The sequence below is a fragment of the Balaenoptera borealis genome (genome assembly GCF_965194805.1).
Source record: "Balaenoptera borealis genome assembly, chromosome: 3".
Lineage (NCBI taxonomy): Eukaryota > Metazoa > Chordata > Mammalia > Artiodactyla > Balaenopteridae > Balaenoptera > Balaenoptera borealis.
In genome coordinates this window covers 125169753-125196109 of record NC_138866.1, presented here as the reverse complement: position 1 = coordinate 125196109, position 26357 = coordinate 125169753, and the positions used below count along the sequence as shown (strand labels likewise).

The window sequence follows — 26357 nt, the reverse complement described above, 5'->3', positions numbered from 1 at the left end:
GGTGCAAAAGGGCATTCTGGCAGAGGGAATGGCATGAGCATAGGGTGGGTAAAATATGGGACGCATTTGGGGGCTGGCCAGGAGCCCTACTTGGCTGGCACTCCAGGACTTTGGGGCTGGAAGGAGTGACAGGAAATATGGCTGAAAAAGACAGTGGTGAGAGATGAATGCAAGAGAGAGCCAGGAGGTTTTAGGGCCCGGATGGGCCCTGGTCAGAGCTGTGAGTGAAGGAGAGGACTGTGTGGAGAAAGGACTGGGTTGTCTGGGCATCAGATGGTCAGTCCTGCAGGAGGGCAGGCGTGGCAGTGGGGATGGAGTGGAGGGGGACTGGGGAGAACACCCCTGGGTGGGACTGCCAGGGCCTGATGAGAGGAAAGGCCAAGGAGAAGAGATTGTTGAGATTCCTGTATCCTGATGAGGCCACAGACTTAGCTGTACTTTATTATCTCATGAAAGTCACTGGCATCACTTCTGCACCTAATTCACCACCTTTCTGGGTAGATGGGTAGCTCTTCTCTGGAAACAACCTTTTCCAGGGTGGGGTGGGGGGAGACTTAGTCTAAATCACCCCAGCACCCAACTAGGGGACCCGTGATCAGTAGAGCTTCAGGACTCTGGTTGCTGAGGAGAGGATGAGGAGGAAGGGGATTATGGGTGTTATTTCCTCAGAAAGGCCTTCTCTGGCCTCTCTGTTAGATTTGAATCAGGTCCCCTGATTTTACCTTCTCATTGCTCCTTGCACTTTCCCTTCCTGACACTTATCACAGTTTTAACTTACATGTTTGTGTGATACTTGATTGGTGCCTGTCTTTTCTACTGGATTGTAAAACCCAGCACTTAGAACAGTGTCTGGTATCTAGTTGGCACTCAGAAATATTTGTAGAGCTTTAAAGACAGAAAGCAGATCAGTAGTTGCTGGGACCTGGGATTGGAGCTGGGAATGACTGCAAATGGGCACAAGGAATATTTCCATAGATTCGAAAACTGGATTGTGGTGATGGCTGTGCAACTGTTTACATTTAATGAAAATCATCGCGAAATTACAGTGAGTGAATTTTAAGGTATATAAATTACACCTCAATAAAGCTGTTAAAAAATAAAAATAAATATTTGTGGAACGAGTAAATGATCTATCTCCCTCCCTGAGGCTGTAAACTCCTTAAGAGAAGCTAAATCCCCCAAATCTAGAAGAGTGACTGGCATCTAGCAGGCGCGGGACAAACATCCCATCTGAACAGTGAATCTATGAATGAATGAGGAGAGGAAGGAGTCTTACCGGAGATTCCGGACTGCAGCTTCCGGGTCGCTGCTCCGCAAGACGCCGCGAGACTAGCCCGGCGATTGGCCAGCGGAGCCGGGGTGTCCAGGACCGGGACCGAGAGCGTGCTCGGAGAATCCAGTAGGCGGGTCCGTGGGGCGGGGCTTCCAGGGGGCGGGGCTTCCAGGGGCGGGCTCCCGGCGCGGGCTGCGCGGCTGCGCAGTACTGCCGCCGCTGTCGCTGTGGTGAGAGAAGTGGACACGATGGCTGGGCCCGCGTGGATATCCAAGGTGAGCGCCTGGCAGGCCGGCGTGTGACTGGCGGGCGGGCCGCGTGCTGGGCGGGGGCAGGCGCGCGGCCCCCGACGGGGAGGCGGCGGCGCGCGACCGGCTGGGGACAGTTAGGGAGCCTGTCCTGGCCGCCTGTGCGCCTCGCTCCGTGGCCCGCGTGCGGTGTGTAGGCAGCCCCGCTCTCCGAAGGTAGCGCCTGGGGCGGGGACGGCATCAGGGTGAAGGCGGGGGGCGCAGGTCCTGCTCCGGGCAGCATCCCGGTTCCACCGCCGGCATCTGCGCCGGCCGGAGCCCAGGCCGCGCGCGTAGCCCGGGAAGGTCACCGGAGCCGCCGCCCCGGCTCCGCCATCCCGGCGGCTTCCGGGGCTGCGGCCCTGCAGCCTGCTGATCGCGCGGAGAGTCCCCTCCAGCACGGCCCAGGCCTCCCCCCGGTGTCTGCTCCGGCCCGGGCCGGGTAACCTCCCAGGTGAGGGAATCCCGAAGTCATTTTCCTGCCAGACTTTTTCTCCCTTAGAGCTCTTCCCAGTCTGATCGTGTAGCTATTTCCCCTTCAAAGGACACAGGGTACCTTGCACCTTGGAATTGCTATCTGAACACTGGGAGACTGGGAGAGGGAGACCAGCATCGCCTTTCTTTCACCTTTTATTGGTGAGAATCCTGCGTTCTCACCTTGACAGCTCGGATGCCTGCCGCAGCTGGATAGGGTTTCTGACCATTTCTGCAATTCTTTGGTTCCTCAGTGGAACTAACTGTGCCTGAAAACGTAATTGCTCAAGATAACACAGAAAGTCCGTGTCAGAACTGGAAGAGGAACCCAGATGTCTCGGGATTCCCAGTTCCAAGTCCCATTCTGCCTACTCTGTGGCCAAGGTCACACAACGAATTATAGGCAGAGGGAAAAATGGGCCCTCAGTTCTCCTGTTGCTCTTAAAGAATGATCCCCTAGAAACCTACCATAAGCAATTTAATTTTTTTCTATAAAATTTGATACTGTATTTCTCCTTTGTTTTAAGTTTAAAGCGAGGTCCACATGCACTGTTACTTAGTGAAAAGCAGTCTACACTGGAGTTTAGGAGTCTTAGGTTTAAATATTGGCAGTACCATTGGTTGGCTGCGTGACCCTGAGCAAATTACTTAACATCTCTGAGCCTTGATAAGCCATCTGTAAAATATCTATACTTGCTTCACAGAGTTGTTTGAGGATTGAAAAAAATAATGTGAGAGCACCTAATACATGCAGAAGGAACACAAAAACCTGAAGCTTTCCTAGCTGTCAATATACTTATCTTACAGTCTTCAAGCAGACAATTGGGCATCAGTAGCTAGGTTTTATTTAGTAACTGCGTTCTGCTTTGTTACCCTCTTCAGACCTGGATTTGTGTATAATGGTAATTTATTTCACATTGGCTCCTGAAGGTAAAGCAAGTTCTGTGTCATTGTCTAAACAGAAGTCAATCCTTTAATCACTGAGCTTACACTTAACATCCAATCATCTTTGGTAGGTACATTAAGCTTCAGAATGAGGGACTAAATAAAACAGCTAGTAAATTTGTTTTGCCTTTAGCGTGGTCTACAAGAAAAAAGCCACATAGTAGGAATTCAGAAAGTGTCAGAAGATGAGGTTCTCCTCTGACATGGAATGGACTCCCTGTGTGACCTTTGGCAGTCATTTGACCTCTGTGGACCAGTTTCTCCCTTTAGGGACTGGGGTAGACAGTGCCTCGGAAGCTGATGTCCCAGAATTATGAGACAGCTGAGCTGGATGTGAGTTTCAATCAGAACAAGTCCTCTATTAGCGTTCCATTTAAGGTTTTATTTCAAAAAAAGAGATCTGCAGCTTAAATTTATTTTTTTTCTAAAAAAGCTTTATTAGAAAAAATAGTGAGTTTCTAAAGACCTTTCTGGCTCTAAAATACTATAATTATAACGAGGCACTTCCCCCATCAGGAAGCTTTTATTGAGTGAGTACCTGCCATACATTCTACACTGTATTTATATGTTTTTAAGTTGGAGGATGAAGGTAAAAAAGGAAATGAGGTGCTATGGATGAAGATGGCCCAGGAAGTCAGAAGTTCAGTCCATATTCTGTGAGCCTGGCCTTAGTCTCCTTATCTGAAAAGGGCTACTAATACAATCTCTCCAGGTTTTATTAAAATAAAATGATGTAACATATGTACAAGTATACTATAAAGTAGAAGTCAGCCTGTGCTTTAATAAATCTTGTCTTAAAAGTTCCGGGTCATTCTAATGATTTAGATGCAATACTACCTTATTCTAAGATCACGAAGAAGAGATGACAAAGATGAAGAAGACTGGTTGTTAGAGAAAATCATTGCAAGTATTAAAGCTATTTGCTGGAGTGGGAACTCATCAGATAGAGAGATGCTTGAGGCTGGCCTCAGTTTTTCCAAAAGTATTCTGAGCACCTACTAGGCACTGTTCTCGGTACTGGAGATAGAACAGTGAACAAAACATGAAAATCTTTGCCTCATGGATTTACATTTTAAATCAGTTATTTTGGTTGGGTCTTTTATCACAAAGACATGGGCTGTTTTTTTTTTTTAATTTTTATTGGAATGTAGTTGATTTACAGTGTTGTGTTAGTTTCAGGTGTACAGCAAAGTGAATCAGTTATACATATACATATAGCGCCCCCTTTTTTTTTTTAGATTCTTTTCCCATGTAGGCCATTACAGAGTACTGAGTAGGGTTCCCTGTGCTATACAGCAGGTTCTTATTAGTTATCTATTTTATATATAGTAGTGTATATATGTCAGTCCCAATCTCGACATGGGCCTGTTTGTTTTTTTTAATTAATTAATTTATTTTGGCTGCACCAGGTCTTAATTGCAGCATGCGGGATCTTCGTTGGGGCACGCGGACTTCTTAGTTGTGGCATGCAGACTCTTAGTTGCAGCATGCGGGATCTAGTTCCTGACCAGGGATCGAACCCAGGCCCCCTGCATTGGGAGCGTGGAGTCTTACTCACTGGACCACCAGGGAAGTCCTGACATGGGCCTGTTTTGAGTGAATGTTTTTTCTCTCTTTCTGGGGTGTGGGGAGAAGGACTCATGCAAATTTTATAACGTACCCGTTAAATGGTCTCCCTTCCAATAGCCCATTTGCTGGTGGATGAATCATGTCCTAGGATTAAGTTTTTGGCCAGTGGTTTTGGCATAGCATATTCTTTTGGGTCTCACCCTGTCTTTTATTGTCGGTCCAGAGAGATGACTGTAGATGCCAGGTTAGAGGATACAATTCGTTCACAGCTCCTTGGCTGTTGGTTGGTGTCTCTTTAGTGGATGCTGACATTACAGTGAAGGTTCAGGACTTATAAGAACTGTCCCCCAAAATGAAGACTAAGGATATAGCAAATGTATCTTTGCTCATGTATCTAGCATGAAAAAAAGTTAACATTTAAAACTTTTAATGAATTATTATTTATTTATTAAATAATTTTATTTATTTTTGGTGGTGTTGGGTCTTCATTGCTGCGTGCGGGCTTTCTCTAGTTGCGGTGAGCGGGGGCTACTCTTAGTTGCGGTGCGCAGGCTTCTCATTACGGTGGGCTTCTCTTGTTGCGGAGCACGGGCTCTAGGCGTGCGGGCTTCAGTAGTTGTGACACGCAGGCTCTAGAGCGCAGGCTCAGTAGTTGTGGTGCATGGGCTTAGTTGCTCCGCAGCATGTGGGATCTTTCCGGACCAGGTATCGAACCGGTGTCCCCTGCATTGGCAGGTGGATTCTTATCCACTGCACCACCAGGGAAGTCACTAAAACTTTTAATGAATTTTAATACCTTTGGTTTATGTACCCAATTTCTTTGATTATATTGTTTATTATAATGTAATATGACTTTGTACCAGTTTTCAAGGACTGAATTATTAAAGTTCAAAATAACCTTTCAAAATGTATATTTCTGGTGTGTCATAGTGTTAAGTGGAAAAAAAATGTACCGGTGGTAACATCTTGGGGTAGTGGGATTAGTAGGTCACATTTCTTTTCTTTTTTTGTATCTTTCCCCTGTCCCAGCGATTAACAATAATGACCATGTCACTTATATTATCAGAAGAAGTAGATAATTTATTTAAAATCTTCATTCTGTATGACACAGGTGTCAAAATAGTATTAAATAAACTTTGTTAGATTTTTATTATAAAGTGTAATTTCTTAATATTCATGGGAGAAGAATAGGCATAATGTATAATTGGAGAAGCCCTGAACTAAGAGTCGGGAGACCCAGATTGTGGTCTCTTTGTGGTCACTCTGTGACCTTAGGCAAATCCCTACTCTTTGGACCCACTGTCTCCACTGTATAATGAGTGAGTTGGGCTCTGGGATTAATAAGGACCCTGCTGGCTCTTAAAATTAGTGATAGTTTTCTTAGAGTGTGTGTTACCCCCAAACTGACCCAGTGGTCAACAATGTTGACATTAAACCATCCAGATCATCTGAGAAAAATCCAGTGTTTGAGCTAAAAAAGTAGAGTTTCATCCTAGCTTCAACATCTTTTGACAACTTTTCATAAAATTGACTTTAAAAGTACATAAATCGTACTTACAGTCTCAAAGCAAAGGTAAACTGAATATTTCAGTTTTCAAATCCGAAAGAGCTTGCTACATTGAGCTAATACGTGAGAAAAATAATCCTCGGAAATTCCTGAATATATCTGCAAAGTTGCAGCATTATCAGCTGTCAGAGATGGTTCCATCTCTACCTTTTAACTATATGTGGTTTAATTCTGTATGTAACATTTCTTTGTTGATATTAAATGTAGGTCTCTCGGCTGCTGGGGGCATTCCACAACCAAAAACAGGTGACCAGAGGTTTTGCTGGTGGTGTGAGTATAATTACGTCTTTAATTTTTTCCTTTTAGAAGTTTCTCAAGAAAGATGCTTAGACACATTATATAGCATTTAATCTTCACTTATTTAAAATTAGGAAAATTGGCCATACTTATACTGTACATTTAAATAATTGGTGAACATGCATACATCTATTAGGTCACTTGCACATTAAAAAAAAAATTGTATTATAGCTGGTGCTGTAAGCCTATCACATTAATATCTTGAAGGAGGCTTGTTAAAAATAGTTATAAAATAGAATATAAAAAAACAGATACTATCTAAAGATAACTACTACCCTTGAGCCTGTTACTTTATTTCACAATCTCATTTGGATAAGACAGTTTTTTTCCAAAGTAGTACAAGTTGAGACAAAATTGTTGAGAAGCTTCAAAACCTGCTTTGCATTTTTATTTTGTGAGCTTCCCTGAAAACAGTAGATTGATCGCCAATTAGGAATGCCTCAAACATCTATAAGCCCTGTAGGCTTATATGTATCAATACTTTGCTTACGTAGTCTTCATAGACTCTTGTGTTAGCGGATCATCTATTTCTCATTAAATCTGCTGCTTTTAGAATTCCCAGCGTTAGAGTTCTGTGCTTTAAAAGCTGATACCACATTTTTAGAGCATTCTAAGACTGTGGGTCAGTGACTTCCTGTATGTTTTTATTTTACCTCCTTCTTACAGAATCTGATTTGGATTTCATAATTCCTATACTCCCGTATAACATCTTACCCTGTGAGGGATTTATAAGACCATAGTATATCTTTTTTCATTTACTTTCTGAACTGTGGAAGTAAAGTAGTTTTTTCTGGTGGCCTGATGACGTTTGTTATTACATGTTGGGAGAACAGGAAGAAGAAACCAAAGGGGTTCTTTTGGCTTTGCTTTTGCTGCAAAAGATGCAGGATGAGGCTTGCGCTTTAAGGATAGTTAAGCTAGCATTTCAAACGCATTCTGAAAGCTAATGAGATGATCATTGCTCTCTGCTATTATTTAATTTTCAGGCTGTCCATTAAAAAATATATATTGACCTGGTGGGGAGGGGGTTATATTTGAAAGAAATAAGAGAAACTAATTTTTAAAAAAGATTTCTTCAGTTGTACAGAAAAATTCAGAAATAATTAGTCCACCTGCTTTGGGAGCATCACTGGAAGGTAGAAGACCAGGGAAATGTAAATCAGTGATTTTTTAAAAAAGGAGCACAGGCAACTGGCACTGAAAAAGGCCAGGACCGTTGTCTGAACCAAACTTCTAGGTAGGGGAAATACCCAAATAATGACATATATAGTTTCCAAATGGTAATCCTCATTTAAATCCTCTCATCATTTCCCTTTACACATTTTTTTCTGTGTTTGAAATGCTGGCTGTATTTTGTTTGAAGCCTTTGAACTAAATCGTTGATGTTACATTATAAATACACTTGTCATTCTAAGTGTAATTCAGACACTGCAGGTATGATCACATACCCTATTCTTGTTGGTTCCAAATAAACTCTGCTGAGCTTATTTGGATTACTTTTGTCATTAGGAGCCAATTTTATAAAGGAAATCAGGAAAATGGAAACCCTGTCTTGATGTGAAGTCTGATTTTCTGAGTGCCAAAACAGACCTCAGCGGTACTCTGGAAGTGTCTGAGAGTGTTTTGTAAGACTGAACAAGTTGCATGAGAAACCGAACTTTCTAGGCTCCTGGTGGAGAGGAAAGTGCTTGCCTTCCTGGGAAACCCTCTAAATTTTAGTGAGAGAACATTGTTGAAATGTTTTGCTCTCCTTGGTTTTACAGACTTGAATTAATTGGTCTCTTTGTAGTTTGTCTGAAACGAAACAGCAATTGGGAAGTTTACCTGGTAGTTTATTTTTGTTTTATCTGGAGAGCATCACTTAAGTTCTTTTTAAAACCTCTGGGCTCAGCTAGGGAGTAGAGTTGTGGAGTCTCTTGATTCTTGGCTCCACTTTGATAAGCCGTTGGAAGGTAGGTTTGTTTTCTTAAAGGCATTTCTTATGAGTTAAGAAAACCCATAAACTGGATTTCTTTGTCAATGATGTTCCTTTTTAAACCTTCAAAAATCAATTCTGACTGTCTTCTTTGATGATTTCTTATATTCAGGTTAAGACGGTAACTTTAATTCCAGGAGATGGAATTGGCCCAGAAATTTCAGCCACAGTTATGAAGATTTTTGATGCTGCCAAAGTAAGTGAGCTTAAAAAATACTTTTGATAATAATTTGTAGCAAAGTTTTCTTAGCCAGTTGGAGACCGTGAACTCTTAGGATGAATTGTTCACATTTGTATGAAGTTGGTGAGGTCTGTTAAATTTCACAGATTCTGAGTGAAAGAGTGTTGTTTGCTGCCGTCATTGTCAATAGTTTAAGCTACTGTATTGGCATCAGTTATATATAAAGTAATCCAAGTAGTACTGTCATTTTTGTGGACTTTCGAACACTGCCTGGGTTTAAAGTCTTTAAGCCCTGCCAAGTCACCTGTCTATCTCATTTTTCCTTCCTGCCAAAAAAAGAGAATAGAATTGATATTTCAAAAAACTATATAGGGCATTTTGAAAGATTCTTTTTTTTTTTTTTTTTTCCTGGTGTGGAAGTATCAAGTATGAGGTATTATTATCCAACAGCCTAGCCTTCAATGCAGGTAGATACTTAAAAATCTACAGAATTTAGGAAACTTGGACTTTGTTTGACCTGATGCTTTATTCTTGCTATTTATAGCTGCTAGGTGAAATAATGTGTAAGATTAAATCAGGGTTGTTATGATACCAACAGCTATAAGTCAAGGAATTCAATTTATATATACTAAACATTCATTGTTTTTCTATATGAGTTTTTAATTAAAACTCCTACAGAGGAAATGATGCTTATACAATAGCATTCCCCAAGGGAACTGAAATATGATCGCTCTCAGCTGTAAGCTCCTTGTGAACAAGGAGCACAAGTCTTGCTCTGTGTTCCTATTCCTAGTGCGTGCCCAGTTGGCTGTCAGATGTGTGTGTACACATTGAAGGGTGTGGGTGAAAAGAAAGGATAACGCTGGTTTATTCCTTAAAACTTCTTTCATAGGTTATAATATGTCTTTTTTTTTCTTAACAGCTTTATTGAGATTTAATTCATATATTGTTCAATTCATCATGTAAAGTGTACAGTTCATTCATGGAGTTGTGCAACCATCACCATAGTCTAATTTTAGAACATTTTCATCACCCAGAAAGAAACCCCATACTCATCAGCAGTCACTCCCCATCACCCTTCTCTCTCCCACCCTACCCTCCCATCACCAGCCCTAGGTGACCACTAATCTACTTTCTCTCTCTGTAGATTTGCCTGTTCTGGACATTTCATATAAAAAGAGTCTTAAAATTACATGGTTTTTGTGTGATGAATTGGGAGATTGGGATTGACATATATATACTAATATGTATAAAATAGATAACTAATAAGAACCTGCTGTATAAAAAACAAATAAAATAAAATTCAAAACTTAAAAAAAAAATTACATGGTTTTTGTGATTGGCTCTTTTCTTAGCATAATATTTTCAGGATTCATCCATGTATCAGTACTATGTGATATTTCTGTGAATCATATTTCTCTGCTCCTTATGATATTATAATTATAGCCACATTAACAGTGATTGTGAAAAAAAGAAGTAGGCAGGTGGCAGCTAGGAGTGATGACTGGACAAGGGTAATGTGGAGAATCCATCTGGACATGCTAGAGAATGACATCTCTTCTTGCATGCCAGGAATTTTCCGGGCCTTTATTGTATGTGTTTTCACCAGTTGCATCCAAAGTGAGGAAGTTTGTTTATAACTGTAGTGTGAATGTCAGTCACATGTAGGTCTTTCCAGTTCATTGTGCTCTGTGGTGTGGCATCTAGGCACCTATTCAGTGGGAGGAGCGGAATGTCACCGCCATTCAAGGACCGGGAGGAAAGTGGATGATCCCTCCAGAAGCCAAAGAGTCCATGGATAAGAACAAGATGGGCTTGAAAGGTAGCACTGAAGTGAATATGATGCTTATTATTGATTTCTGCTACAGGTGTTACATTTATCTTTACCTAGATTTATCTTTTGTATAATTTTTACATTTTTATTTTAATTCATACATGCTTAAGGTCATGATTCAAAATATTAGCATGTGACAGATTGGAATTCAACATAGGCTTTAAATCCAGACAGATCCACTATGAATGTCATCCCTGCTGCTTACTGGCTGGGAGGCTTGGGCAAATTTCTTACTCTTTTTTTTCCCCTTTACCTTTAAATGACAGCAATAGGGAATTCCCTGGCAGTCCGGTGGTTAGGACTCAGTGCTTTCACTGCCTAGGGCCCGGACTCGATCCCTGATCAGGGAACTAAGATCCCGAAGACCGGCACAGTGCAGCCAAAAAAAAAAAAAAAAAAATGACAGCAATAGAGTTGATACCTCATAGGGAGGTGGTGTCATAGGATTAGCTAATGTCAAGGACCTGATACCGTGCTTGGTCCTCAGTCAGTAGATGCTCAATGCAGTTGATATTCCAGAAAGCTTCATTGAGGAAATTTCTTCCTTCATCTGAATCTGAGGGAGAGGGTAAAGTTAGAGGCAGAACATATTTTACAAAGTAGCCCAGGTGGGTCTGTAGGTGACACAGGGAGTAGGCGCTGAATGTTGCCTGAGAGTGACCAGCCATGGATGGACTCATTTACGATGAAGAGAACATCAGATTCAGAAACAGAGCACCTCTCTGCCCTTTTAAATGACGCTTGCTCTGTTGTAAAAGTGTCCCTTGATTCATGAAGCGTGCATGTTAGATGTGTCACAAAGCTACTTCATGTCCAAAGAAAGGATCCTAAATACATCTCTGATGGAATACTGGAAAAAATAAAAATTGGTATTTCAAATACAGTTGGCTCTCCATATCCACATGTGCATCCGTGGATTCACAATCATGTATGGAAAAGATTAAAAAAACAAATTCTGGGCTGGGACATCCCAGTCCCGGCTGGTCCTCTCGCCCGCCACCGGTGCGACCCGTCTGCGCAGCCAGCCCGGTTAGCCCGGTCTGCACTGCCCCCCGGCCAGCTGGTCTCCCACCGCAACCATGGATGCCATCAAGAAGTTGCAGATGCTAAAGCTGGACAAGGAGAATGCCGTCGATGGCGCTGAGCAGGCCGAGGCCGACAAGAAGCAAGCTGAGGACCGCAGCAGGCGGCTGGAGGAGGAGCGGCAGGCCCTCCAGAAGAAGCTGAAAGGGACGGAGGGCGAGGTGGAAGAGTATTCTCAATCAGTGAAGGATGCCCAGGAGAAACTGGAGCAGGCTAAGAGAGCCACCAATGCCAGGGCAGATGTGGCCTCCCTGAGCCGCTGCACTCAGCTGGTAGAGGAGGAGGTGGACCAGGCGCAGGGGCACCTGGCTACAGCCCTGCAAAAGCTGGAGGAGGCTGACAAGACAGCTGATGAGAGTGAGAGAGGGATGAAGGTCATGGAAAACCGAGCTATGAAGGATGAGGAAAAGATGGAGATGCAGCTGAAGGAGGCCAAGCACATCGCTGAGGATTCAGACCGCAAGTGTGAGGAGGTGGCCAGGAAGCTAGTGATCCTGGAAGGAGAGCTGGAGCCCTCAGAAGAGACAGCTGAGGTGTCTGAGAGCCGGGAGGAGGATCTTCGAACCATGGACCAGGCCCTCAAGTCCCTGATGGCCTCAGAGGAGGAGTATTCCACCAAAGAAGATAGATATGAAGAGGAGATCAAACTGCTGGAGGAGAAGCTAAAGGAGGCTGAGACCCGAGCAGAGTCTGCCAAAAGGTCGGTGGCAAAGTTGGAGAAAACCATTGACGACCTGGAAGAGACCTTGGCCAGTGCCAAGGAGGAGAACGTGGAGATGCACCAGACCCTCGACCAGAGCCTGCTGGAGCTCAACAACCTGTGAGGGCTGGCCCTGCCCCCAGCCAGGCTATAGTTGCCACCCCAACGAATAAAACTGGTGTTACCAGAAAAAAAAAAAAAAAAAATCCACAAAGTTCCAAAAGGCAAAACTTGAATTTTTTTCACCGGCAACTATTTACATAGTGTTTACATTATATTAGGTATCATAAGTAGTCTAGAGATTATTTAGTTTACAGGAGGATGTGTGTAGGCTATATGGAAATACTATGTCATTTTATAATAAGGGGCTTGAACATCCATGGATTTTGGTATCTCCTGGGTCCTGGATCAATCCCTCCCCCCAAACTTCCATGCCGAGGGACAAGTGTCAACACTATTTACTTGTGTTTATAAAGGAAAAGAAAAGACCAGACTGCATCCTCTTGTCATCTGGGTATTCTTCTTTATTACAGGCCCTTTAAAAACCCCAATAGCCGCGGGTCACCCATCCATGAATTTATTGCTGCGTAAAACATTTGACCTTTATGCAAATGTCCGACCATGTGTCTCAATCGAAGGCTATAAAACCCCTTACAGTGATGTAAATATTGTCACCATTCGAGAGAACACGGAAGGAGAATACAGTGGAATTGAGCATGTGGTATGTTCATTTGGATACTTTTTCATTCTTAGTTGGGTTGCTTTCTGTGCACTTGGGACCTTTGTTCAAATTCCCAGTTGAAAATATTTCCCAAAGACAGTTCTCTCGCATTCTGTGAGGAGTTGTGGGTGTTTGTCTTGTCCTGGGTCTCTGGCTGACAGTACTCAAGTGGATGCCTGGGCGAGGGGGTGTGGTGCTTCAGGGTGTGGGCTTGGGAACTTGTCCTCTGTGTGAATTTTGAATCCTCAACTTCATACGTAACCATCTCTGCACCTTGGCTTTCCTCATCTGTGTGGTGAGGCTTACAATACCTGGCTCCTAGGACTGGAGTGACCATGATTAACCTCACTGACATACCGTATGCACGATGCTTGCCTTGGCAGCTGGTGCCATGCAAGCCTGCCACGGATGGTGTTGTCTGCACACTGCTGGCAGTCCAGGACCGGGTTGTTGCCATACCCTTTCAGCGAGGCAGGACTTCCTCTGTTTCAGATTGTGGATGGAGTTGTGCAGAGTATCAAGCTCATTACTGAGGGGGCGAGCAAGCGCATCGCGGAGTTTGCCTTTGAGTATGCGCGGAACAATCTCCGGAGCAACGTCACGGCCGTGCACAAAGCCAACATCATGTGAGTCCCTGTGGGCGGCGCTCCCTCCGGCTTTGTGGGCGAGGAGCAGTGACAGGGCTTTCCTTTCCTCTCTCCAGCTTGCTCATTGACTCCTGATAGCTCTGGAAAATGGTCTTGTAGCCAGTCAGAGGGTGAGGCATTTCTCTTGTGTCAGAATATCCTATTTAATGTGCTTCACTGAGTGGATGACTGGAGCAGGTTTGGAGGGAGCAAGAATTCAGGTCCCGGAAGTTTAAGGAGGGCCTGAGAACCATCGGGGAAGGAAGCCGGAGAGTCTGGATCCCCAGGTGCGGTGGGCAGTTAGCTAAGGCCACGTCTGTAAAAGGGCAGTCGTTTCTGTGTTAGGAGGGAATAGCAGGAATGTTTCTGAGATGGCCACCTGCTCAGGGGCTTAAAATATTGCTCATAGTGCTAATACTATCTGATGTATTATTCTAGCAGTTTGAATTCTTCTCAGCCCTAGTGTATTAAAGGCTAATTCAGTGTATTAGGAAGCAGGTTTCCTAACCTAAGAAAAGTGTTGAGCATGTAAAATAGTAAAACCATTTAAATAATTGAATAAGTTAACCTTTTAAGGCAATTTTAATGTTTTCTTATTAATAGATATTTCATAATTCTTGCTGGATAACACTATAAAAATATAGTCTCTTATGATCAAACTATATTACATTTTTTACCCTTTTGTGCTTCCAGAAGTATCCTAAAACATTTAAATTTGCATTATACTGATTGCCAAAAAAAATAATTTTACTGTAATTGAAATCAGATATCTGGAACTTAAATTTCTTGAACTTACTTTACTTCTCTGATTTGATCTTTTTCTCTCTGCAAGTCTTTGCTTTCAGCAATTTTTATTTGATTAAATACAGGCGAATGTCAGATGGGCTTTTTCTGCAAAAATGCAGGGAAGTTGCAGAAAACTATAAAGATATTAAATTTAATGAGATGTACCTTGACACAGTATGTTTGAATGTAAGTATATATTCACACTTACCTGCTACTTTTTGTGGTATATAGTGTGTCCGTGTGGTGCACAGTTTTTGATTGCTAAACGCACAAATGCATTTTTTGTAGATGGTCCAGGATCCGTCCCAGTTTGATGTCCTTGTTATGCCAAATTTGTATGGAGACATCCTTAGGTGAGTCTGGCTATACCTTTTAGCCTACAGTTTATTTATAAATGTCATAAAATAAATTGTGGCTTACAAATTTTAATCAAATACTATAAAATACAGCATTTGTTACAAGCCACGAGTTGAATTCTGACAATTCAGGTGGTGATATCAATGGTGATATGCTGGATGGGTTATTCATTCATTTGCCAAATCAGCTCTGGGCTCTTGCTCCCTGACCATTAGTTCCCTCTTCCCATTTTACAGATATTTTATTGGTTGGTTGATTGATTGATTTCAGTGTTTTATCATGTGTAGCTAGGTAGGTGCGTGTTCATTTTTATAAATTTTTTGTAAATTTTGGCCTAATTTCAGACTTACAGAAAAGTTGCAAGAATGGTACAAAGAATTCCTGTGTACTCAGCACCCACATTCACCAAATGTTAACATTTTACCAGACTTACTTTATTACTCCCTCTCTCTCTCTCTCTCTCTTCTTCTCTCCTTTTCCCTCCCTTCATCCTCCTCCTCCTTCTTCTTTTTTCTCTCTTTGTCTCTACACACGTACACATGATGGTGGTTAAATGGTGCTTTTGTAAGTCCATCATTCCTTCTACATGTATTAGTTGGCATTCTACTGTAAGGATAAGCTTTTCCTTCTCTTTTATTTATTTGTTTACTTATTTACCTATATCAATTTGGACTCCTGGTTTCTATTTTATTTAGTGGTTATATCCATCACTATCATCTTTTATATTGATGCATATGTTGTGCAGACTTGGCCAGTGGGAGTCCCTTTGAACTGTCTCTGTGTCCTTTTTTTTTTTTTTTTTTAATTTATTTATATATTTATTTGGCTGCGCTGGGTCTTAGTTGCAGCACGCGGGATCTTTTTTTTTTTTTTTTTTTAACTTTTTTTGGGTTTATTTATTTATTTAATTTATTTATTTATGGCTGTGTTGGGTCTTCGTTTCTGTGCGAGGGCTTTCTCTAGTTGCGGCAAATGGGGGCCACTCTTCATCGCAGTGCACGGACCTCTCACTATCGCGGCCTCTCTTGTTGCGGAGCACAGGCTCCAGACGCGCAGGCTCAGTAGTTGTGGCTCACGGGCCTAGTTGCTCCGCGGCATGTGGGATCCTCCCAGACCAGGGCTCGAACCCGTGTCCCCTGCATTGGCAGGCAGATTCTCAACCACTGCGCCACCTGGGAAGCCCCGTCTCTGTGTCCTTTTAACACAGCCCATCATTTGCTTTCTGGCACAATAAGGTGCTTCAGGCTCATCCTATATTTTCCTAACTGTAGTCCTGGAATCAGCCATTTCTCTAAGGAGCCCAGGTTCCTTTTAGTGGAGAATGGTATTTAAAAATGAAAGTCTGGGTGCTAGGTGAGACGTTTTATTTTTCAAAATATCCTTTGAAATGCTTTTCTGCCCCCAGTGACCTGTGTGCAGGACTGATTGGAGGTCTTGGTGTGACACCAAGTGGCAACATTGGAGCCAATGGAGTTGCAATCTTCGAGTCGGTAAGGACCCTGGTGACACCTGAAGTAGAATTCAAGTCAGAATGACATGAGAACCCAGGAGGGCTTATCTGCATAAATATATTTTAACTCTTGAGTTTTTCCAATTGTCAGAAGAAAATGAAGCTTAGTTTATTCATTCGTTTTCCTCTTATTTCTTTTTTATCCTTATTATTTATTATGTATGCTTCCTCAGTTAAAATATTTTACTGAAAGTTGGACTGGATAAGATTGTTAGTCCATATTTTTGCACTTAAAAAAGAATTACTTTAGCTCTTTATTTTTGTGAGGTTTTATTTCTAAGACGTGTCTGAGCAGCTATTTGTAGCTATTTTTCATCGGTGAGGAAAGCTGATTAAGAGCCCAGCTTCCCTGGAAGAGGGCTGTTTGCTCCTGTCTCCCTCCTGACTGCACCCTTTCCCCCCCTACCTGGGCAGGTTCACGGGACGGCCCCAGACATCGCGGGCAAGGACATGGCCAACCCCACGGCCCTCCTGCTCAGTGCCGTGATGATGCTGCGCCACATGGGGCTTTTCGACCACGCTGCAAAGATTGAGACGGCATGCTTTGCTACAATTAAGGATGGGAAGGTATTGGTAATCTTGCCACACTTCTGCTGGGTAAAATGCATTTCCTCCTTGGGTTTAATGTGTGTGAAGGACCGATGATGGTTCTTCTCAAGAGGGCCAAAGGATTGGATGTCGAACAGGCATTCTTAATGTGGGCTCCCTGAGTGAACTCGGGGGGTCTGCACACGTGTGTGCATTTTCTGAAGAGAGGATTAACGTATTTCATCAGGGAAGGGCCGAGAAGCACTGTGGTAGGGGCACCAGGGTGCAATGGAAAGAGCAGTGGTGTGGGCGTCAGAGCAGTGCAGGCCCAGTTACCCTGTTGTTACCTGTGGGATCTTGGCCAAGTCCATTAATTTTTCTTGGCAGCTTTTTCCTCTTCCCAGCAAACATCCATTGCATACATGATAAGGTATGGATAATATAATAAAATGAGGAATAAGGTATTCCTTGGTATCCTTGGTCTCAGGCCTCAAGGAGCTTGGAATCTAGCAGTAGTACAGATGCAGATGTGTCTATAATACAGTGGAGCTATATATTATATGTGCATCTGTGATATAAAAGTAATGTAGAAGTTTTATAGAAGTAATAATGGCTGATATTAATTGAATACTTTCGTGATTTTATATTCATTATATATATCTCAGCAAATCTCTACTCCTATGTGACATAGATACTGTAATTAAGCCCATTTTATAGATGAGGAAACTGAGGCACAGAGAGATTAAGTAAGTTTGTCCAAGGTCTCACAGCTCCTAACTGGCAAAGTTGGGGTTCACACCCAGTCTGGCTCTTACCCAACAAGCGTCACTGTTTCCATAAGCAGTTGTGACTCATAGGAGGGTTGTGATCAATTATTCTGAAAGTGGGAGGAGAACAGAGGAGGTCATGGCTTTACAAGGCTGGGCCTGAAAGGCTAATCCCTAGTCTGAGGTCTCTTCCTTTTTTTAAAAAACTAGCATTTTAAAAAAGGATAAAATATACATAGTATAAAATCGACCATTTTAATAATTTTTGAGGCACACAGTCTATTGGTATTAAATATTAATACTTTTCATAGTGTTGTACAACCTTCACCACCATCTATCTCCAGACTTCTTCATTTTCCTAAACTGAAACCGTCCCAATTAAACAATAATTTACCTATTTTCTGCCATTCCCCCAGCCCCTGGCAACCACCATCTACTTTCTGTCTCTATGAATTTGACTACTCTAGGTGCCTCATGTAAGTGGAATCATATACTATTTGTAACATTGTGACTGGCTTATTTCACTTAGCATAATGTCTTCAAGGTTTGCTTCTTCTTTTTAAAAAATTCTATAATTTGAAATTCTTATGGCCAAAATATAAGAAACCCAAGCTTGTTTTTAACAGCCTGATATAGTCATATTGAAGGGCATGTGATTATATATATTTTTTATTCTGACGCTGTATTTGAGAAGCTACTCATAGAGCCCAGCAGAGAGATGCCTAAATTACACAGTAGGCCCTTTAAATTGTTTAGGATGCGATGGGACAAGAGAATTAAATATACTGAGTTCCGTTTGGGAGTAAAGAGAGCATAAGCTGGTAGAAAACAGAGAATATGGGAGGATTTCTTTCTTAAAGAAGGCAATTTAAGAGTTAAGTGATTTAAATATTTCCTTAGTATTTGTTTCTTAGCCTCCAAAAAATAGGTCAAAATGTGTCTTTAAAGAAAAAAAAAAATTTAAAAATCCCCAAGGAATTTATGCAACCTCTTGTTTAGATTTGCTGTCATTTAAGTGTCCGTAATCAAATGCTTCCTTAGGGTCTGTTGTATGGACAAAGGGAAAATTTTTGGAAAGCCTCCCTGCTTCCCTTTGTAGTGAGAGCATCTTGTTCTTCCAGAGTGTTTCTGTGTACACTATCGAATTAGCTTTTCCAGGTCCTCCTGGGGTAGGTGGATGGTGGTGGAGCGGGTCTCACTTTGAAATGAGGAACTAAATGAAAGAGTAGTCAGGTAACTCATTCAGCTGGTATCTCACCGAGAGCTTTAAATAAAAACATCCTTGCTTTGGTTTAATGTGTGGATACATTTTTTATCTTTGCTTTTTCCTTTTCTCAGAGCTTAACAAAAGATTTGGGAGGCAATGCAAAATGCTCAGACTTCACGGAAGAAATCTGTCGCAGAGTAAAAGATTTAGATTAAGGCTTCTACAAATGGTTTTGCCTCAGTCACTCCTAACGGACTCCATGTCAGCCTGTATTAGAATACCTCCCATTATGTATGCATTTATGCATTTGTTGCTTGTTTCTTGACAGAGTACATTTTTAGACCTGGCCTTTTCTTAACAAAATCTGTGCAGAGGATGCAGGTGATGTCCCTGGGCCTGCTTTCAAAGGACTTTATTCAAGTGCTTGTTTTATTTATTAAATGTCTATCTGGTACACATTTTTTGAAAACTCTAAGTAGACCATATCATTTGCCATTGTTAACCATTTTACGCTTCAGTTACAACAGTTTTTCTTTAACTGTAAATATCATGATACAGAATTAATACGAGAAAACATACAACTTTTTCAAGAAAAACAATGATTTCCTAGGTTTATGAAAAATATAATGGAAATAAAATATAATGTTGATGTATTAGCACAAGATAATATTCTTATAAAACTAAACGGGCACAAGAGAAATTTCCTGGGAAAGTTTACATCAAAAACAGTGAATATGGTATATTTCTTAGTGATATGGAAAGTAAAGACCGATTTGTGCTTTACATGAATTACTGAGTATGAATAAAGACTTCAGATCCGAGAAATATATAATGAGAGATGTAGTTTTTGTTAATAAGATATGGGTAATATATCGGGTACAAAGACACAAATGCATTGTGTGTTCAATTATTTTTATCTTGAGATGATTGACTATTCCTGGCGAGAGCTTTTAATGAAGGAGTGGTCCTTCCTTTTCATTGGACATACATCAAGCATCGTGTGTAACGCAGCCCTTGATCCCCTGTGCAGACCCTGAGTCAGACATGGGAGCCAACCATTGTGTGCGATCACTCTTCCCCAGCATGTCTGTCTCTGTCTGGAAGTGGACCACACTCCCACTGATACTGCTAAAAGGCCTGACCATATAAAATTTGACTGCAGTTGAGGGCCCTGGGGTGCTGGCTATTAACTTTATATTTCAGTGGCTACCCCTTCCCCAAAACACCAAATTACCTCCCTGTGCCTCAGCACCACCAATAAAAGATGAGTTGCAGACTCAGCCTGAGATGAGTCACAAAATCGTGCCACCCTGGGGCTTGCCTTAGCTTTTGACCTTCAGGCACGTCCCCATCCCTCCTCCATTCCCCATCCTTAGCATGATTTTTCTTTAATCTTCAGACACTAAGTCACTATTTTCATGAACCCTTTGGTCCCACACCAGAGGCAACTCATGTCCTTCTTGGCCCTTGTGTAACATTGCAAACCTGTGGCTTTGCATTGTGTACCCTGGTCACAAGGGGATTTCTTAACAACAACAAATACCCCTGTCTGGGTCCTTTTTTAGGCTGGTAACCAGACTTACAACCTTATATGTATTTTACTTTGTTTAAACTGCTGCTTCTGTTTTATTGAATTGTGCTAATTATCAGTGATCCTTGGGTTTACACTAATAAAGAATTCCCAAACGAATTGAGGTGTATGCTTTCTCTACCGATTTCCCATTTAGATGCCTTAGGTCATTTTGGCTCAGTTTGCTACTAAGAATGGCTGCTTCAAGTATTTAGAGTGGGCAGGGTGAGGGGACACGGGTTCGATCTCTGGTTGGGGAACTAAGATTCCACAAGCTGTATGGCTCAGCCAAAACAAACAAAAAACAGAGTGGGCAGGGTGGCATGGTGGTGACAGACTAGCACCCAATTGACTGCTTTCACTAGAATGCTCCACTTGACCTCCTCCCACACCTTTGCTTATTCCAGGGCACTAGAGGTCATTGGTATACCTATTGCACAGTGTCCTGTGGGTTAAATAACCACTACTCTGGACTGATCTACTGCTCTATTGACAAAAAAAATCAGGTACTTGTTGACAGTTCTGTTAAAAAGTTTAATTTCAAATTACACATTAAATACAATCAAATAGGCAGCAGCAGTTTTATTACGCATCAAAGTCAGTGGGTGTGTGTATGGTGGAGTGCCTGGTAATGGGATGATGGGGTCGGCAATGTCCAACAAGATTCCAGAGTAAGTCGGGTGTTTGTTAGGTGAGTTACAACTGAGCGCTTTCCCTGTGGCACACTGGTTAGCCGAGCCATCTTCCCCCTCCTCCCTCCCCCAACACCCAGCCTCCTGTTAAGTGAGCTAGCAGCCTGTTAAATCTACCTGGAACTAAGGCCAAAACCTGTCAGCCCTTTAGTTCTGGAAAGAGAGTTGATCTCACTTGTCACCCAAATAAAAAGCAATACATTTAAAACTATCCACACATGAAGCTTCTCGGCATAAGACCTGGCAAATGTAGATGCCAGGACCGTACCTGACCCAGAGAACCTAACAGACTTGCCAGAAGTCCATGTGCCCAGACTGAAGAGGACCTGGGGGTCAGGAAAATAGCCTGCCATCTTCAGGAGAAACCCGGGAAGGACGACCCCTGATTACTTTTTTTGCTCTTGGTAAAAGCAATCGATGATATCTTTGTACTTCTCTAGGACTGTGAGCCGTTTCAGCTTCATTGTGGGACCTAAAAGAGAAATTGGAAGAAATGAGTGAGGCCTGGGCTCTGAGATGTCTGAGAAGGTGTGTGGTAAACATCTAGACTCAGTGCGTCCCAGAACTCTGGAATTAAGCCAGACCAACAAGTAGCCATCCTCCAAGATGGCCCATGGCGATCCCTGCTCTTGGTGGTCACACCCCTGTGTGGCTCCTTCCCACACTGTACCAGGGTTGGTCTAAGTGGCCGGTAGAATACAGAGGAAGTGGGGGTAATTTACATGACAATAACTGATAGGCAAATCATCTCTGCATTTCAGTGAAAGTTCATATGATGTTGGATGTAATGCTTTGATTGCTTGTGATAGGGTAGGGGAAAGCCCTGGCCAGGGAGGGCCTCTGGCATGGTCTTTATGAGAGGTCTTCCTCATATCACTTTTCTTGGCCTTGGTTCTCTCCTCTAATGCAAGGTTAAAAGGGCTCTGATTTGTGTAGCTTCAACTCCATTTTGTGCTAACTCATACTTGGCTGTGTAACTGGAGACTTCAAAATCAAAGCCATTTATATAAACTGCTTAAAGAGGACAACTATCTGGTTGACCTTGCATTCAGTTTGCTGGCACCAGACAGCCAGATAAGCTCAGGGTCTCTGACAGCAGCTCAGCATTACTGTGGATAGTTGCATCTGGGTTCAGCCTTGATGGGTTGGAGGGAATCTCATTGAAGGAGCCATTTGCATACCCACCCCGCCATGCCATGAACACCGCAAGATGCTACAGCCAAGAGCGACTTCATCCATCCAACTGAGACCACACCAGAGGCCTTTTCTGGTTCTGTGGACCATGGTCCAGAAGGGCTTCCACCCTTTACCTGTTGCATGAGCTGACTTTACAAAAGATTATGGTGGTCTCACTCCCTAGAGCCAGATGACTCCAGCCCAAACAAACACTAACAGGAACTTTGTGTCTGCCTGGTGGTCCCACTGTGATTTCAGGGGAAAATGGTTCCTTAGTCAAAACAAAGTTAAACGTTATAGGTTCAAATTAACGAATTCCAGCACATATCTTATACACTGAACAGGCCCTACCTAACCACAAGCCCAGGCACTGAGCAATCAATGTCCTCCCACAGGAAGGAAGGAGGTGGGTGTCATCCGAAGTGCCATCAGGGACCTTCTGTTTGCCATGGCTGCTTCCTAGTGGGCACCTCCCAGGCTCCACCATGGCCTCTGCCCTCCTGCACAGCCCCTGCAATAGTGTTAAGAAAACACCTACCCAACTCTCCACCCAAAATGGAGAAGTCCCTCTCAAGAACGGCCCACTTCTGGATGTGGTAGGGTCGGGCAGCTGCATTCATGTTGACTCTCTGGATCCCCTCTTCAATGGCCTGATACACGGCCTCATCCTTCTTCCCCACGACCTCCGATACTGTGGTGGCTTTGCTACCCACCCTCTGGCAGAACTCCACAGCTTGCTCCGTCAGATTATCAGTTGGGTCAGAGGTATCAGGGTCCAGAGTGCACTGAAAAGCCAGAGATAGATCAAAACCAAGCCTCACTCCACAAGATGTGTGCCCTGGTCTTGGAGGAGGTCGCACTGCTGATTGTCAAGGATGTGGATCACTGTGAGCTCTGTTTCAAAGAGACAGTTCTAGAATGAGTGGGATGCTACTTGGACGGCGTTGAGCCCCGTGGTGGGGTGGAAGGAAGGTAGGCCTGAGACTGAGATGACCTCAGCCAGTGAGATCATCTTTTAAAACAGGGACCATAATTCTGGCCCCGTCTACTACCCTGGTATCAGATACCAGATTGGTTATCTGCTGAGGGGACTGAGGGCAGCAGCACTGTGTAAACTGGACTGTACTGGAACACATAGAAGATCATCAGGGCAGCATACTATTAACTGTATTACCAGGGGCAGAAGGGATTTCCATGCGCTACGGCTGCCCCCTTAGTGCAGGCAGCACTGACTAGTTATTCCAGAATACAGTCATGAGATCCAGACATGTCCTGGCTGAACATGGCTTCTGCTGGGGCCAGACCCACAGACCACCCACTGGCTGCTCCTCCAGAGCCAGACCCCTCCCCGCCCCGACACACCTTCAAGGTGAGCAGCATGGACAGGAACTTCCTCTGGTCCCCGATCAGCACGGCATTGCTGATGATGGGTAGCTCTGTCTTCACGGCCTCCTCAATGGGCACAGGGGGCACATTCTCCCCACCAGCCGTGATGATTAATTCTGGGGAGGCAAGGCCAGGCCCCCGGCACAGGCTTTAGTCCAGGTGCTCAGGCCAAGAGCACCCAGACTCTGCCTGGAGAGCCGACCCTCTAAGCAGGACCCAGGCTCGATCACACATCTGCCTGCGTGATTTCCAGAAAGGTGTTTACCCACTCACCGAGCTTCAGTTTCCCCTGGGAAACTGGGGCATGGGATTCCCACAGGGATGCTGAGGGCATTGTATCCACTTGGGCAAAGTAAGCAAAGCACCTCTTCCATGGAGGTGTCCCCAACTTACTTCCCTGGGAGAGCCAAGTTGTTCATGGGAAATTTCTTTGAAATCTCATGCTCTATTTTAAATTTTATGTCCAATTTGTGTTCTACTCTGCCTCATATCCATGTTTGCATATAAAAATACATATTTATGTCCTCAAATTTTCTGGAAAGACTTGCCTTGTTTATCTAGGGAGTTTGAATCCCAGCTCTGTCATTTACTAGCTGAGTGACCTTGGGCAAGTTACTTAACCTCTCTGGTTGTCCTCATTAATAAGTCGAGGTAATGATAGCATCTTTCCCATGGGAGACAATAGTAAGTAAAATGACGTTATTCAAGGTGCATGGCACTTAATAAGGGCTCAACACTTGTAGTGGGTATAAATTGTGGTGGCAGTATAATTCCTCCGACGTCCCAGCACAGCCTCGAAACCAGCCAGAGGCGCTCACCTTTGAGACGCCCAGTGATATAGAGGAAGCCGTCGGCGTCCAGGTGGCCTGAGTCGCCCGTGTGCAGCCAGCCGTCGGCATCAATGGCCTCACACGTCTTGTCCTCCATGTTCAGGTAGCCCATGAAGATCGTGCGGCCCCACAGGCAGATCTCTCCGATGCCCTCTGCATCCTCATTCACCAGCTTCACCCGGCAGCCTGGCACCACCTTGCCGGAGCTGGGGGGATGGAGGGGCCGGGAGGCACGGTCAGAGGGAGCAGTTTCCTCCAAGCCCTGGATCAGCCCCTAGTCTGATCCATCTAGTCTTCTCCGATGGCTAGAATGTCTTTTCCCAGGATTTTTGTAATTTAATAGGGTCCTCAGAGCTGAGAGGTAGGGCCAGTTAAAGGTTTTTAGGTGAATGAATGAATCAGTGGGGGAAATCGTAATGGGACAACTTTAAGCACTGTGATGGGCAAGCAGGGAGGGGAGGTATTTATGCACAACAGAGAATCCTTCAACTCACTCCCTAGAGCTGATTGCCCCCTACCCCACACCAGAGGTCTGGCCCAGTCCCCCCAGCTCCCATCCCAGATGGAACCGGGGCTATCAGCAATGCTGGCACACCCTCTAACACACCCCACCCTACTGGAGGGAGGGGCCGAAGGGAAATTCCTCCATCAGAGGCCTGCTCAGGGAGCCCCTGGGCTGCAAGGCTGTTTGCAACCACAGACCCAAGTGACAGTGTCGCAGAGACCATCCCCACGAGACTCGGGCCTGGCCAAGGGACTTGGCCCAAGATAGAGCGGTTGGCACTCAGGGACCCATAGTCCAGTGGCCTGGGCTCAGGGACCTAATCAGCAGGAGGGCACTGAAGGGTGTCAGCCAGGACATGCGGGCCGGCATATGTGCTGAAACCTGGGTCACACCTGTAGAGCCGGTAGTTGTAGGGGCTGGACATGAAGTGAGGGCCCGAGGTCTCACTGAGGCCGTAGCCCGCATACAAGCGGATGTTGAGGCCCAGGAAGAAGTGCTGTGTCTCCACGGTCATGGGGGCTCCTCCATAGAAGTTTTTCTGACACTTGGCAAAGCCCAGTGCCTGGCGGACCTTGGCTAGCACCAGGTAATCTGCCAGTCGGGTTGTGAAGGGCTTCAGATCACTGGTGGGAGAGGGAGAATGGCTCACAGAAGACAACACACACACACACACACACACACACACACACACACGCATACACACTTGCGTTAAAAGGGTGGGTGTTCAGTGGGGACCCAGAATGGCCGTTCCAATGATCTATTCTGATTGGTTAGTGGCGATGCTGAATCCACTGCTAAATATTTTTAATATTGGCCCTGCCTGTGAACATGCATGCACGCCTAGGTGTGTACATGTAGTTATGTGCAAACACGTCTTGAGCCGGGAAGTTAGAAAACCAGATTCAGCTGTGTATGCGTGCACAGACAACACAGATGCATGCAAGTTCGCACACACAGTAATACACACTTGCAGAGACTTGAAGTATATATGCACAGACACAAACATGTGTCTGATCCCATCTGAAGCTCTTGAATGGGTCATTCATGCATATTCCCTTTTCATGTCTGTGCAAATGAAGTTCTAAGTGCACAGACACATGTACATGTCTCATGAGACATGATACCGTTTCACAGACACACTAGTAATGGAAAATATTTCTAAATTGGAACAGGCCAGATTAATGCCATTGATCCTCCCACAGCACTGGCTGGGAATTTTAAAGCAATCGAAAGGCTGTGGGCGAGAGATGAATGGTCACTTTGGATTATGGGAAGGCTGGAAAACCCCCATCACTGTGACCCCTTCTCTGTAGCCACCTACTGAAGTCAGGAGACCCCTCGGGAGACTGCCAGGAGCTGCTCCCAGGGAGGTAAATGCCACCCCAGAGGGAGCAAGTCAGTCCTTGCAGTCAGACCCAAAGATGGGGTGATGGTCTCCTGTGGGATCTGGCAAGAGAACAGGGGCTCAAACCCAGCCACGGATGGGGCCTCTGTGCAGGGGTCTGGACAAG

The 26357-nt window shown here is 44.0% G+C and overlaps 3 protein-coding genes across 5 annotated transcripts in view; 2 read left to right on the top strand and 1 right to left on the bottom strand.

The window, feature by feature from the left end:
• The first annotated feature begins 1433 nt into the window (after positions 1–1433).
• Positions 1434–20377, top strand: IDH3A (isocitrate dehydrogenase (NAD(+)) 3 catalytic subunit alpha). Its single transcript, XM_082386780.1, has 11 exons — positions 1434–1548; positions 6323–6385; positions 8500–8583; positions 10276–10390; positions 12719–12906; positions 13399–13532; positions 14402–14504; positions 14607–14671; positions 16081–16165; positions 16600–16752; positions 18819–20377. The coding sequence occupies exons 1-11, from the start codon at positions 1522–1524 to the stop codon at positions 18900–18902; spliced, it is 1101 nt and encodes a 366-aa protein (XP_082242906.1). The 5' UTR covers positions 1434–1521; the 3' UTR covers positions 18903–20377.
• Positions 10958–12428, top strand: LOC309626258 (tropomyosin-like). The gene has a single exon (XM_082386784.1). It carries the CDS (start codon positions 11482–11484, stop codon positions 12307–12309), a length of 828 nt encoding a protein of 275 aa, XP_082242910.1. The 5' UTR covers positions 10958–11481; the 3' UTR covers positions 12310–12428.
• A 400-nt stretch (positions 20378–20777) lies between the features above and the next one.
• Positions 20778–26357, bottom strand: part of ACSBG1 (acyl-CoA synthetase bubblegum family member 1) — a 48638-nt gene continuing 43058 nt past the window's right edge. For all 3 annotated transcript variants that reach the window (XM_082386775.1, XM_082386776.1, XM_082386774.1), the window contains 5 exons: positions 25239–25469; positions 24330–24547; positions 23488–23627; positions 22664–22910; positions 20778–21421 (listed from right to left, as the gene is read on the bottom strand). In XM_082386775.1, coding sequence (XP_082242901.1) covers positions 21336–21421; positions 22664–22910; positions 23488–23627; positions 24330–24547; positions 25239–25469 — 922 coding nt within the window. In that variant the 3' untranslated portion in view covers positions 20778–21335. The remainder of the gene's footprint in view (positions 21422–22663; positions 22911–23487; positions 23628–24329; positions 24548–25238; positions 25470–26357) is intronic.